We start from the raw sequence: 15,234 nt of genomic DNA, 5'->3' as shown, positions 1-15,234 counted from the left end.
CTGCTCCTTTTATAGATACATTAAGCTGCCTGTTAGATGTTGCTTTGATTCAAAAAGGCTGAAATGGTTTGTCACATTGTAGCCTAAAAATGACAACAGACACTTAAATGGTACTCGACCCTTAAATACATCACTATTGCAACAAGATATTAAAGTTCTCTCTCTTCGCACATTTTGAAGAAGCAGAAAAAACAAGCACAAGTGACTAAAATATTCAGTTTTCATTGCTTCTCATAACTTCTGTGAATTGACTCAGAAGATAGTTGAGGGTGTTATTTTCTCAGTATTTATAGAATAAATTTGACATGTATACCACAATGAACTTTTTTAAAAGGTGCAACCACATAGTCAGAGTTCATAGCAAAGTGGAGACACCATAAATATTTTTTTGGAGAATGAGTTTTCTAGGTCTACAATGCATGTGTTTGTTTCTCAACACCACAATGTGGTTTGTTTTATGACCAGAGAGGACTGCATGCACATGAGTACCTAAAAATGCTGAGGTCCTATCTGTAAAAATGCCTCTTTCTAACCATGAACAGATGCAGCAAAAATGCTGTTTGTAACAAATGCTCTAAAAATGTGTCAGTGTACATGCTTTTTTATTATTTGCTTTCTTAACTGTGACACAGATGTAGATTATGTATGCTGTCCCATACACATACTTCTACTAGCAAATTAAAAATGTGGACCACAGAATGATGGAGTTGTGAAATGTGCCCCTATCTGTCAAGGGAGGGGAGGGCAGTCACATTGGTTTGGCAGGTGGAGAAAGGTGCATCATGGACACGTCAGCAGTACAATGGGGCCTGCTTCTATAGGGTGAAGATGGGGGGGGGGGTCATTCACATCCCTTATTCCTACTGAGTGTGTAATGGGCAGGGGCATGAGAACAGCTAAAGACACTGGGGAATATTAAACACGAGCCTGCATGTCACAGGGATTGCACCTACGGTGTCTGCAGCAGCCTCGGAGTGACCAAGCACAATATAAGGACTCAAAACAAAGAGTGACACTCCAAACAAACTTTTCCACCATCATTGCCCCTCTTAGAGCTATACCTTAGGTGGGAGGGGCTCAAAATGTGTTCTTCAGCTCAGGGGATACATAATACCCTAAAACAAACTATACACAATATCATTTGAGATACAAATCTACACACAATATCATTTGAGATATAAACTTTAACTTTTCTTTAACTTAAAGCTGTACAGCAAAGTAATATATCAAAACTATTAAGATAATTATGGGAATGACATTTGGATAATTAAAATTGACTAAGCTTGTGACAGAGAGCTTACCCAACTATCTTTGATTATTTTCACCCCATGAAGTACAAGAGGTTGCTGTTTGTATTTAACTAATTTTATTCTACCTTTAATGAGTATGGTGGGTAATAAAAAAAAACATGGATTCCAGTTTACTAGGCAAATGGCTACATTTGTTTCAATTTATTAATGCATTTCAGCTTCAAACTCATCTAACTCTAGGATTCTTTTTCAGAGCCAATGTGCTTTTAGGATGTTTATTATGAGTGTCAAAGTAGTAAAATGGGAAAGACCTTCCCGCAATTCCATTTTAAATTGATCTGGAACAACACAACATACTTAATTTTAAATGCCTAATGCTGTTAATACTCTCTTTTAAGAGTCCAAAATGTACAACTCATTTAACTTTCATTAAGTTTGGTGTATTAAGCCCTACAACCTAATGAAAATAATATGGATTTATCCTGATAATTAATGAAGTCCCAGAAGAAATAAGTGTAATTCTCATCCACCCTCCCACAATACTGCTTCCATTACACAGATAAATCGAGAAACACGACTGGTTAAGTAATTCAGAAAACTTTGATAGGAAAACTACTAGGAAAGAAAAATACTTTTGCTAGTTGATCAATGGGACACCTAGATTTCCTTCCAACAACCAACTCCTTTACTTCAATAGAAGGACCAGGCATATGGTTAAGTATCATGCAATTTTATTCTATGTGCAGTGTGTGTGTGTGTGTGTGTGTGTGTGTGTGTGTGTGTAGTGGGGTGGGAGAGCTTAAAATAAGACCAAGATAGTTCACATCTGGCAACCAAAGTGCCCCTTTGGTTTCAGATAGTACAGGAGTAGACGAGTCTAAAAAGTCAGGAACACAAATTTTCACAGCCCTCTAGTGGCTGTGAATACATGGGAAATGATGCGTGCCCACCCAAACTGTGTCCTAACTACAATAATTTTATTTATACCCCACCCATCTGACTGGGTTGCCCCAGGCACTCTGGGCAGCTTCCAACACATACAGTTTCTCATTAAAGCGTCTGATAGGAGGGCATTCCACAGGGAGGGCGCCCCTGCCCAGAAGGCCCTGTGCCTGGTTCCCTGTAACCTCACTTCTTGCACGAGATAAATAGCTATACAACTTTTAGAAGACATCTGAAAGCAGCCCTGTATCAGGAAGTTTTTAATGTTTGACATTTTATTATGTTTTTATACTGTATGTGTTGGAAGCCACCCAGAGTGGGTGGGGCACTCCATGTATTGTTTACACAGTACATTTGTTACTGTGGCTGATATTTCTTGCACTCGATTATATGTAACACTCAGGCCCAGAGGAGACCTGATTTTTTTCTTTAGTGACGGTGTGAATCAGGATACCAATGTAGCGTGGGGGGGGGGGGCAAGAGGGGCATGTGCTAGAAATACAAATCCTAAGTCAAGTGGGAAGGCATGCCTCCTCTGCAAGATTTCCCTGTGTGGCACTAATCAGGCTGCTTCAGTATTGGTAAACTATAGTTAGTTCTTGCTCTCCAAAAATTTAGTTATAAACCTACTTCAAATGTCCCAAGCCTGCCATTTATTTCCAACCCTTCAAACTTTGATTTAGGAATCATCTGAAGTCACATTTCTGAAGACCTCAGCTAGAAGTCTCAACATCAACAGACACACAACTGAACAAAGCAGTCCATTGAACTGTTCAGAAGTTACTTTGAACCTGTGTGTGATGAGGTAGGATAGCATACGCTGCCCTTCCTTCCACACATTCAAGGTAACATCTGTACAGTCCTGGACAAAAAGACCTACATTAGACACCTTTAAGCACCAGGCAAAAATGTTTCTCTTTAACCAGGACTTTGGCTGATTGACATTCAATGCCCTTTTAAAATGTGCGGGGGGGGGGGGGAGGTTATTGGGTTGCTTTTGTTTTTGTTTTTATTAAGAATTTTGCATTTTTATATTGTGATTTTATGTTGTAACTACCCTGAGACCTGTGGGTATAGGGCAGAATACAATTTTTAAATCATCATCATCATCATCATCATCATCATCTATTTATAAATAAAGAACTTAGAAATATGAAGAGATGCATTGAAGGGCAGAGAAGCTCAACCGAGTTTTGTTAGATTTAATAAAACTAATTTGCCACCTAGTTCCATGTGAATTCTCACCCCCACCCCAAAAAAGCTGAATACTGTAATAATAACCTGCTTTATCTCACTCCTACCAGAACTACTTGCTTCCTTAAAATATACAAACTTATTGTGAATCTGAAAAGGAAAGGGACTCTCATTAGGAGAAAACTGCTAAGCTAAGTGAGTTTTTCAGAACAACCTAGCTCAACATCTCCTTCGCAAATATCCCTGTGGAAAGAGTCCTGGGATGCTTGGCACACAGCATTTTAATGAAGAAAATGCTGATTTCAATGAAATGAAGGAATAGCAATTCCCTCCAAGCAGAAGCACTCTCATCGATACAATTCCGTCCCCCAATGACTAATTAAATATAAGTGATTTCAGATAGGGAATTTGTATGCAATAACATGCAGCTTCCGCTTCCATTTAAAGTGAAAAGTTTGGTTTCATAAACACATGGTAAAAAATGCTATACTGACTCCATGAGAGAAAAGGAAGACAAATAGTTTTTTATGATAAAATCCACATGTATATTTATTGTGAAGCAATCACACCAAATTCATTTAGACAGATGGGGCTTCGGTTAAAGGAAAGTAGCATGTGCATTCATCACAGCAATCTATTCCCCCTTCTGGAGCTACAGCTATTCACTTCTCCCATATGTCATTCACACAAAGCTACATTGACAAACCATCCAAAATCTACAAATACCAAATATGGAATTCTGTGAATTCCATATGCACATTCATTTTTTTTAAGAAAATGCAAACTGGGTTTAAGTACCCAGTTAACGTTCCTGATGATCACAGATGGACACAAAAGTTTGTCCACCCTACAAGCCTGATCAGTTGATAGTTTTAGCATCATTCCCGAACAGGTTATCCCAACTCATGTAGGGGAAATGTATGCGGGGAAGTTGGAGCAAGGCCTATGCACATCTGCACCACCTCTGACCTTTCAGAGTTGAGCAGGAAGGTCTGAAGGAAGTGTTCATATGCCTCCCCGCCATCAGAAACCCCGCATTGCTCACACAAGTAGATTTAAGAAACCTTCTTCTGGCCTTCCCACACAACATGGAACAGTTGAAGGTGGGACAGGCAGGGTCAGCCCTTGTGGGGACATTGTGACAAGGACAGTGTTTGCAGCCCCACAACCTCCACACAAGTTGAGATACCCTGTTCAGAAAAAACAAGGCCTGGGTTTGGTGGTTATTAAACACCATGCAAGCCATTCCTTGGTTTTCCTCTGGTTCACTCTTCTCTAAAATTCAGTCCCTTGGAATTTCAGTTATTTCCAGGTTTAATTATTGAACTGGAGCATGCCTGGTTTGCTGCAGCTTTCAGTCCCTTAATCTTGTGCATCTTCCACTGATGTGCATTCCCACCCCCTCCAACCACAAACCATGCAGTATACCGTAAGCTTCACATGAATATACAGCACACAAATGATGACAACAGAATTTTTGCTAATCCTCCAGAATCGTGCAACTCAGAAGCCTGCACTCCAAACAGAAATACAGCTAATAAAGTTGGCTAAATAAATTTTGCAATTGCTATATAAAATGGAAACAAAGTATTTACAGTGCTCTTACAGTGTGTGAATCAAAAAGCTTACATTACCTCAACAGAAGCGATGTGGAGCAAAGTCTCCCCTTTATGATTTCTCTTGGCTGGCAGGCTATTGGGAGATTTCCTGGAGAAAGACTCAGTTAGCTGTGCCTCTTTTTGATAAGCAGTATTGGACAGATGTGCTGCTTTGGAAGTTTTTTCGTTACATGCATCCTCAGAGTTTCTCATTGTTGGTGAAGAGCTAGCAGATGGTGTAGATGGATAACACCTTATACAGTCAATGGTGGGCAAAGAATCCCCAAGGGAATCTTTGGGTGATGGCCTTGGGGACACCTTCGGCAGTGCTAAACTTCCAGGGGTGCTAGGCTCTTTCCTGCTGGGCTGTTTGTGTAAAGGAGTAGGCAATCTGCTTTGTTGCCTTCTACGTTTTAGTGGAGCCATTTCCCCTCTAGAGAGGAGGCACTCTTCAGAACTCAAGTTCTCCTCCTCATGTGGTTCTTCACCACATGAACAAGACAAGTTATCCCTGCTGCTCTTCTCTGTAAGTTTCACAATGGCATCCACACTGACTTCACTCTCACCCTGTGCAAGCTCTGCCCCCATTACAGACTTGTGCTCCGATGTGCTTTTGGGGTCTGGACTGGGGATATCAAATGACTGACTGCAAAACACCACCTTTGCTTTGCTTGTGCTCTCTTCATCATGTCCACTGGTCTTTTTCTGTCTTTCTTTGAGCAATCTCGGCTGGCTGTTGATGCCTGTTAAAGTCTTTTTCCTTGGCTTTTTCAGATTAGGGTTCTTTTGCTCTTTAAAAGGTTCTTGAGTGGGGGAGAGACAAAAATCATGAGTGGAAGCTGGGGCATGAGGCTGGCCATCCTGGCCCTTCACAGCCTGTTCTGTCTTCTCTGGTCTCTTTTGCATGGTCAATTTCTTGTTCTTCCTACGAGGATTGAAGTCCTGTTTTAATTGCTGCTTCTTACTTCCTGTCTCACAAACCACATCTCCAGGGTCAGACAGGGTCTCTCCTGAACCTAGCAAAGGAAGTTGGAATAAGTAAAACAAAAAACAAAAAAAAGTTATAACACTGTGTGTGGCCTGTTTAAACTCAAAATAATCTGGAACACTAAGGTATAGTTTTCAATGAGGTGACAAACTAGTGATTGGGCTGTCCCACTTCAGACTGCAGATGGAAAGCTTTATTAATTCTGAAATTTTCTTCCATCTATCCATCCATCTATCTATCTATGGTTTACTGGTTTTCCATTTGCAATAAATTTCAAACCATGGTTTGAAACTTCAAACCATGGTTTGTTATTCTGGTAGGCTGGTGAGTTGCAACAGTTGCAACAGTGATTTCAGACAGTCAATTCAGACACCAAACCAATCACAATTAAGATTCCTTTGTGGACCTTGTGCAAAAAGTTGGCACAATTCACCCATGCAAACAAGGTCAATTCAAATGCAACACTAAAACCATACACAGTTCAGTCACACACTGCCATCCCACCCTAATACTCTGCTTAATTGCTTGCTCCCTGGTTATAATAATAATAATTTATTTATACCCCGCCCATCTGGCTGAGTTTCCCCAGCCACTCTGGCTGAGTTTCCCCAGCCACTCTGGGCGGCTCCCAATCAATTTGGTTCACAACAAACCATAGTTTTGCATTACATTTGAACCATCAAACTCTGGTGAGTGATCGCCCTCCAAACCAAGAGAAGGAGCCTTAGCTCAGTGGCACAGTATATACTGTGCATATAGAAGGTTTCAGGTCCAATTTCTGGCAATTCCAGGGAGAGGAAGGAAAGACCTAGGGAGAGATGCTCTCCATCGGTACAGACAAGTCTGAGCTATATGGACCGATAGTCTAACTCTGTATAAAGCAGCTTCAAATATTCAACACACAAGACAACAGTTTGTGCCTGAAGTGAAAAGCCATGTTTTCGCATTATGCCTCTGAACTGACCCACTGTCACTCTTATTCCAAGAGGATCCATAAGCTGACTCAAGATGGACACAAAATGCAGAAAAGTTGCATCCACGAGAAGCTTGCAACTAAATGTGCCACTATAGGGAACATGTCCCGTCCCCCCACATCATAATTTTAAGAAATCATGCACTACATATAAATGGATCTTGATATAGAGTATTTTTTAAAGGATCAAGACATATCCTTTCTTCTAAGGCAGATTTTAGCTGCTTAACATTCTGGGAACAGGGACGTGCAAATCAAAATGTGTAATACTTAAAAATGATAGCCCTTTGAGACTACATACAGTTAACATTACTTCTACCTCACAGCATTAAAATTCCAGTTGTATTTTTCTTTTTTAGAATATAATGGGTTTTTAACCCTCTCATGAAACCAGAGGCATAGACTGCATAACTGCTCCTGCAATGGGAGAGATAAAAACCCATGTTACCATAATACAAATGAAAAATTGCAGAGAAAATTAACAGAGCACAGGGTATTACAACTGCAACTTTCCTGAGCTCTTACAGGAATTTCTTTAATATGATGGACTGAATGCAAATCTCATTCTTCTCCAATTACTGCATTGGCTGAGAGGATGTTGCACCAATCAGTCACTGCCTACTCCAAGAAGAAGAAAAATAACCTCAGGTGATGATGGCCAATTAATAAAGAAATCTAAGTACCTCAGTGGTATACCAAGGCTAGTCCATTAAAGCACAAATCCTACACAGCTAGCCTGAAGCCACAGGACAGAACAAAAAGAAGCGCTGGAAACAAGGCATTCTTTTTCTTCACCAGGAAGCTTTCCATCCAAATAAAATCTTAGATCTAATTTTAGTTGAACAATAGCATCTACACGCTTTGATTGCCAACAGATTGGGGAAGAATACACTCTGCAGATGATATTTACTCCTATCTTCTTCTCTGTTTACACTTCAACAAGATTAATTGCAAAATATTTACCTTGATATAAATATTCACATTCATGAAGCAGGAGAGAAATAAAATAGCTCAGGGAAGGAAGGAAAAACTGCTACTGCAGACATACCAGCTCAGCTTTGTATGTGATTATAAGCAGGGCTTTCAACAATTCCACAAATGAAGGAAGCAAGCAGAGAAGTTGGATACCAGTCATAGAACGTAGGAAGCATCTTCAAGATTTTAACTGCATATTCGTTTATTCTACAATAGGTTTATACATTTTGTTACAGGTGCACTGGCTCAGTTCTGACACTATGCCAAGCTTTAGCTAAAGAAGCCCAAGGATGAAGTCTTATATTACTCTCCTGAGACCAAGCCCCAGTGAATACAATGGGTATTCATTGGATAGCACTGTGACTATGGTTTAGTGCAACAGCCAAATTGGCAATCCCTAGGCTACAGCCAGTTGCAAAACTGAATTTACAAGATGCACTATACAATACTTAAAGCCACTGCTCTGCCCCCAGAGGCTGCTGAACAATAGCAAGAGAAAGTTTATGAGGCTGAGAATTTTTTTGTGTTTATAATATTATAATAAAGTACTCTGAACATTTTAATAAAACAGAAAGTTAGCTATAAAAGTGCCTTGGCGGGGAGAAGCAAAAAAACAACAACACAAAAGCAATTCTAAACCGTGGTGTGCCTACAATGCACTTGAAAATGCAAGCTACAAGGTCTAACCTATGGTTAGCATAGGTCATAGTCTGCTGCAATGAATGAATTCAGATATTTCAAATGGGCAGAAGAGCAGAACACTAAAAAGGGATAAAATAAAAGTAATTACACAAGGTTCAAGAGATGGAACACTCTATCTGAAAATCTCTTACGTATATTATTAAATCCACCTACAGACACACATACATGTCTACAGTCCATATAATTTTATTATTGTTAGCAGTCACTTTTGACTGGATAACCTCCCAACCGCAAGAAAAAACTGACCCCCCCCCCCATGGATTCAAAATTTCTGGCAATTTTGGTGTGCTTTTTCAGCATTCTAAAATGCTCACAGGTGGAAAAGAATTCAGTATGCCATTCTTTAAAAGAATACTTCAACTAGATGATCTGATCAAGCAAGACAATTTTTATGTTCTTCAAAGGTTCTACTAAGGTTGCAATTCACTGCAATACCTAAAGAAAGTAGTGCGATTTAACAAACAAAAGGGGGTGGGGGGAAGAGAATGAATCTTTTCGTGTCTTCTTACCCCGCTGAAGACCACCCTCTGAACCCAATTCCGCCTCCGCCTCCCTGCTCCAATCAGGGTTGATACTAACCTAGCTGGGAGAAAATGTCCGGAGGAAAAACAAGAGACCAGGAAAGAGGGCTCTGAATGCCTAAGCACCCCTTCACTATTTTAAGATTTAATCTCCACTCTGTACTTTAGACGTGAGGAACAGAGATGAGTTTGAAATCACTATGTTTAGTTTGAGCTTCACCCCCACATCGGAGGGTAAGGTAAAGGTAAAGGTACCCCTGCCCGTACGGGCCAGTCGTGTCCGACTCTGGGGTTGCGTGCCCATCTCGCTTAAGAGGCCGGGGGCCAGCACTGTCCGCAGACACTTCCGGGTCACGTGGCCAGCATGACAAGCTGCATCTGGCGAGCCAGCGCAGCACACGGAAACGCCGTTTACCTTCCCGCTAGTAAGCGGTCCCTATTTATCTACTTGCACCCGGGGGTGCTTTCGAACTGCTAGGTTGGCAGGCGCTGGGACCGAGCAACGGGAGCGCACCCCGCCGCGGGGATTCGAACCGCCAACCTGATGATCGGCAAGTCCTAGGCGCTGAGGTTTTACCCACAGCGCCACCCGCGTCCCCACATCGGAGGGTGGTGCCTGTCAACTTGAAAGTAAGCAACTGGGCCCTTCAATATGCATTCCATCTGTGTATGCATTTAATGGATTCTAAATTCATGACTAAATCCACTGCATTTAGTCAAGACTCATTTCTAGCATTTATTCACCAAGAGACTTGAAGAACTGGGCACAAACATACTAATCTTAATATAGTACAAGATCGTTTTACAAAGAAAACACAACTACATGATACTGCTACACTGCATATTAGCCATATACAGTCATACCTTGGATCCTGAACGTCTTGCGAGTTGAACGTTTTGGCAACTGAACGCTCCAAACCCAGAAGTGAGTGTTCTGGTTTGCAAACGTTCTTTGGAACCTGAACTTCCTGCAGCCAACCTTGGTTTCCAAACATTTTGGAAGTCGAACGGACTTCTGGAACAAATTCCATTCAACTTCCGAGCTACCACTGTATTTAATATATAGTTGCATACAATGGTACAGGAATAATATCTACCCAAACTGAAGCAGAATTATTTTCTACAAGATGAACCAAGGTTCCTTGTGCTCTCAGTTGACACAGCCCTTAAGGATACTTCCGAGGAGATAAAATCTGAGATCAAAAAAGATTTATAGCTATAGTGCTGCTTATCCACGGTTTTCCTGTAATGAACTAACAAGCTATAGAGGAAAAAGCAGCAATTAGAAAATCTAGTTTAACTATCATTAATCTGTATCAAAAGAATATAATGATGCACATTGCGTGCTGCTGAAATTATTCTCTATTATGAGTTTTCAGAACAGAAGTTGAGAAATCTCTTTGACAAACTAGTCCCTTATTAAAAACCAAAGGGAAGTGCTTTGATACCATCTGCACAACATTAGCACCTTCATGACAGAATGATTAGTTCGTATGTTAAGCATTCAGCTCTAGGGGAATAAAAATTATGAGGATTTTCCAGCTTATTCAAACACTTGTTTTGAGCCATTATGAAAACTCTTATCATACACATGCAACACCATGCAATCCATAACAGAAATGGGGTCAAAATCATCACCTCTGCATAACAGCCAAATTGGGACACACACACCTCCGCAATGTCCAATTTGTTGCCCTGTACACCTGGTCCAGCATGTGTTTAAAAGCACATGGCCAGCACCTGCATGCTTTAAAAAGAAAATAGCTTTCCTTTTAGCTCTTCAGTGAAAGTAAAACTATGTTATGAAGAATATGGTAGAATCATCTATAAGCAGCGGTCAGGAAAGATTACAGCAGACAACTGCGTCTCTTTAAAGTACACTGAGCTAAGAAAAAAAAAGTCTGCTAAAGTAGCTGGGAAGTTTGTTTCTGAAAAAAGCATTACTGTAAATCAGAGTTCTTTATCTCCAGTATGCCACATACTATGTCCCTCAATTGAACAAGTTCTTCCTAATTACCCACCTTAATTACAGTAATTATACACTTTAGAGTAAATGCAGGTAATAAGGTTCACTTGGAAAGGATGCTGTCAAAGACAGTGGAACGAAAAGCCTCGCTCCTCTCGGGGATGACAAAGCCGATAATGACAATAATTTAGGAGCGCTGTTTACCTTCTCCCATGCATTTAGGGAGGGGAGGAAGACTTGAGCACATAGAAAAGAGGAGGAGAACAGAGTCAAATGAAAAGTGCTACTGATAATCACAGCTCACAGGCAACGTATAGGGAAATGCATGTCAACAATGGCCTTACGAGCTTGCTGTGCCAGCTACCTCCTAAAGTCCCATACCTCACTTCTGTCCCCAATTTGTTCACAAGATTAAGAGTTAAAAATGGAAAGCAAGAAAGACATAGCCCCTGGATAGTTAGGGGCTCTTTTCCCTTTTGAATTTATAATCTTGGGCTTGACACCCTCCCACTTCTTACAAACAAAAAAGTTATATGGCACTTTAAAGACTAACATCAACATTATGGCATGATCTTTTGTGGATGGGAATCTACCTCACTAGACACATGGAATGATCTCCTCAGAGAGCAGGTATAGTGATATTTTCAGATGACACAAGTATGGAGAAAAAAACAGATCAGATGAAAATGAAATGTGACAATGATGTTAAGGTGAAACAAACACAGTAACCATTCACAACAGTAACTGATAAACTGAATATCCTAGCATTTGTAAGGTAATTAAACCCTGCTGTGTGATAGGAAGCCATTGTCATGATTAAAGCCACAGATGATAGAACTAAACTTATTGCTAAGCAGGGTGGATTTGATTTAAATCAAATCAATTTAAATCACGATTTAAATCACTAGTCAGTAAGACTTGTTTTAAATCATTTTTTTACAGAAAGATTCATTCTTGCTGGTATAATCTTAATATTTACAACCAGATGAAGGTTTTATTTTCAGAATAATAATTGTTCAGAGTAGTTTCTACAGTTATATCAAAAATTACTGATTTGGTTATACTATTAGAAATACATAGATAACTTATTAAACCTTACAATAATTTCATAATTAACTATAGGGGCTATATCTCCCAGCAGCTCTGGCTTTGGAGAGACTGGCCTTCCTTTTTCGGGGGGCGGGGGGAGAAAGAGCAGAAAGAGCAGGCCGAGGAGAAATAGGCTGGTGGAAAGCTGGAAAAGGGGAATCAAGGACTGGAGCGGAGAACTTCAGGGATTCCTGCTGCAGGACTGAAGTTCCAGGTAGAGACTTTATTGTTTGGAGAATGTCCGGCGAGCCCTGGGAAGAAGGGCCTGGAACTCTTATTAGTTGACTAGCAAGCACTTCAAGGTCTTGCCAAGGACTTAAAGATCCAAGTTACTATTTCCTCCTCCAAAAACACCCCTTTGGATTTGCTTCTACATTCAGGTGCCTATTCTGCACAGTTAAGTGTTAGTGCAGTTGTTGGAACCCAGTGGGATTGGGAAGAGGTTGCCAGCCCTGAAGAGCCTTCAGCACTTGCCTCAAGTCTGCGTTGCACAATTACTCCACAAAGATCCCAAGACTTGTGGAGTATTCTGCTCACAAGGTTGCACTTTCATTTTTACTGCTTCACACTTAGCTACTAGTGCAGATCTATTCCACTCCAAACCTTCTATTCTCTGAACCTCTTGGAACTTAGCATTTAAGAGGTAAGGGGTTGATTTTGTGTATATAAATTTGCAATGGAACAATGGGATTAAGGTTTTTTCCTGTGAAGAAAAGGCATGTTATCTCTGCAGACACAAATTCACACTTTTGAGAACTGCAAAAACAAGTGTCTGTGATAATATCTTCTCGTTAGAAAAACTGCTCCAAATAATCTTACAGAAACCTCTGGAAGAACATGACATTGTGAATGGATTAATGGAATTTATTTACCAAAAAAAAATTTAAACATTGCATATAAAGCCTACATAATTTTTAAAAAATCCTTATTTCCTGATGAAAAGCCTTTGGACTATAAAGTAACTTAAATAGAAAACTATCTTTAGAAAGATTTTTCCTCCAAAAGCATTTTATTTTTAAAAATCTGATTTAAATTTTAAAATTCCCATTTTTTTGATATATATTTTTTAAAAAATCATTTATTTTTATCCACCATGCTGCTAAGTTGCAATTCACCATTTCATGCTGAAATTCTTTGTTCAGGAATGGCACTGTCTTTTTTCTTCTGCGAGTCTAATAGCTGCAGCAGTTAAGTGATAAAGGAACAGCACTTGGAACCATTCTTCAAGTGTTGTTTGCTGCTCTGATCAAAATCTGACACCCCCACATGTCCCTGCCTTAAAGCAATAAAGACCTGGGGAATTCAATCATGGATCTCCCATATCACATCTGTTTTCACCCCTAAAAGGCAAAGCATTGTTTCCTAAAGTCTAGTTTGATTCAATTCTGCGAGACAAAGGACCCACAATTGATATGCAGACACTGTTGCAGGTTTCCCATGAGTCACTGCATTGGCAAGACAGAGATTTCAATATGTCAGCAAAAACCCTGAGTAAAGATTATGACAAAACAAACCCCTTCTTTGCTAAGGCAGCAGCACTGTGGTTCAATACTAGCTCATCAGGAAAGGCATTTAAGTCTTCCCTAGTCTGAATTTAATTACATGTAAATTAAAAAGAATCTTCCTTTTTCAATTACTTAATTAACATATTTTGATTGTCACTTGAAGATGGTTTCGTTAACATTTGCCTTCTAAGATTTAATTTTCAAATTGCCTACCAGTCATCTTAAGAAGGTAACATCCAAATAAATGAGATACTACACAAAACAGTTGCATTGAAGGAGTTTTCCTTTAATTTAATTTAAATTTGTAACACGTGAACCTTTATATAAGCAGACTGCTAGCATTTTTTTCAATCTAGAAGAATGAACCAGCGGACAGTTATATTTTTTACTCAAGAAAAAAGAAGCTAATAAAAGGGTCTACCATGCAATCTGATAACAAAAGGGGGGAATCTGATTCAGTCTTATGTCCGAAAATACACTTTCAACATAAACAAATCTGCAAGTAATAGTTGCTCTTTAAAGAAAAGATAGTGGAGATCGGTTGGCTCCGATACGCACTCACCATGAACTGGTTCTGACAATTTATATGAGTCTTCATAAAACCATGGTAGAACGCTTTGCATCACTGGCGTCAGTGCAAAGATTCTGGTTTCTATTAAGCCACTGTTCCATTATGTTCAAACCAAGGAACTCTAGCTGAATGCTGGTTAAGAGCAGAAAGCCTTGAGATTAAAATGTTCTCCTATTGGTTTTAAAATGCTATCTTTTCTGATGCCAGATTTGCACTTTCTTCCTTTGCATAGAAACCAAACTATTTTCAAGCGTAGAAAGCAGAAGGGCACATATCACACTGGAAAATGAGGAAGTGAACAAGGACCCAAACCTTGTGGCTGATATCCTGTCCCCATGTCCATCCTGACAACAATATTACAGGACTGAAGAACTTCGGTCACTTGCATCTGCGCAACTGGACTCTGACACACAAAAACTCTCGTTTTTGATGAAACTGATTAACAAAGCTACTATTTTAGCCATTTTAAAATTTGGAATGGCTAGCCTGTGGCTGTTCAGACACCAGTGGACTACAGCTTCCACGACCCCCAATGACTGGCCTCGCTTGTTAGGGCTGAAGAGCTACACAATTAGCCACTTCCATTTAAAATAATATCCAAGCCAACACTTGGTGCACTCTCCACGTGCGGAGATCAATAGCAGGGTGGTGCAGCAGCCCTCATCTGGCATCTGGTGGCCTGTACTGCCTTTGCGCATGGTGACAGATAAGGACAAGGCGGCAAGGCTGCCACAATGCGAACATGCTCAGGGCAAGGAAGTGCTACACTGGCTGGCAGAGAGCACAGCAATGATGTTTTTGCCAGCATTTGAATTACAGTGGTACCTCAGGTTACATACGCTTCAGGTTACAGACTCCGCTAACCCAGAAATAATGCTTCAGGTTAAGAACTTTGCTTCAGGATGAGAACAGAAATCGTGCTCCAGCGGCGCAGCGGCAGCAAGAGGCCCCATTAGCTAA

General features: G+C 40.2%; 1 protein-coding gene across 3 annotated transcripts in view; it reads right to left on the bottom strand.

The window, feature by feature from the left end:
- The window catches only part of BARD1 (BRCA1 associated RING domain 1), a 58,618-nt gene that overhangs the window by 32,779 nt on the left and 10,605 nt on the right, over window positions 1–15,234 (bottom strand). For all 3 annotated transcript variants that reach the window (XM_081016696.1, XM_081016698.1, XM_081016697.1), the window contains one exon: window positions 5,021–6,000. In XM_081016696.1, coding sequence (XP_080872822.1) covers window positions 5,021–6,000 — 980 coding nt within the window. The remainder of the gene's footprint in view (window positions 1–5,020; window positions 6,001–15,234) is intronic.

The sequence above is a fragment of the Podarcis pityusensis genome (assembly GCF_964106645.2).
Source record: "Podarcis pityusensis genome assembly, chromosome: 1".
In the NCBI taxonomy this organism is placed as follows: Eukaryota; Metazoa; Chordata; class Lepidosauria; order Squamata; family Lacertidae; genus Podarcis; species Podarcis pityusensis.
Note: the sequence above shows the minus strand (reverse complement) of the source record. Positions and strands in the feature narration are given on the sequence as shown.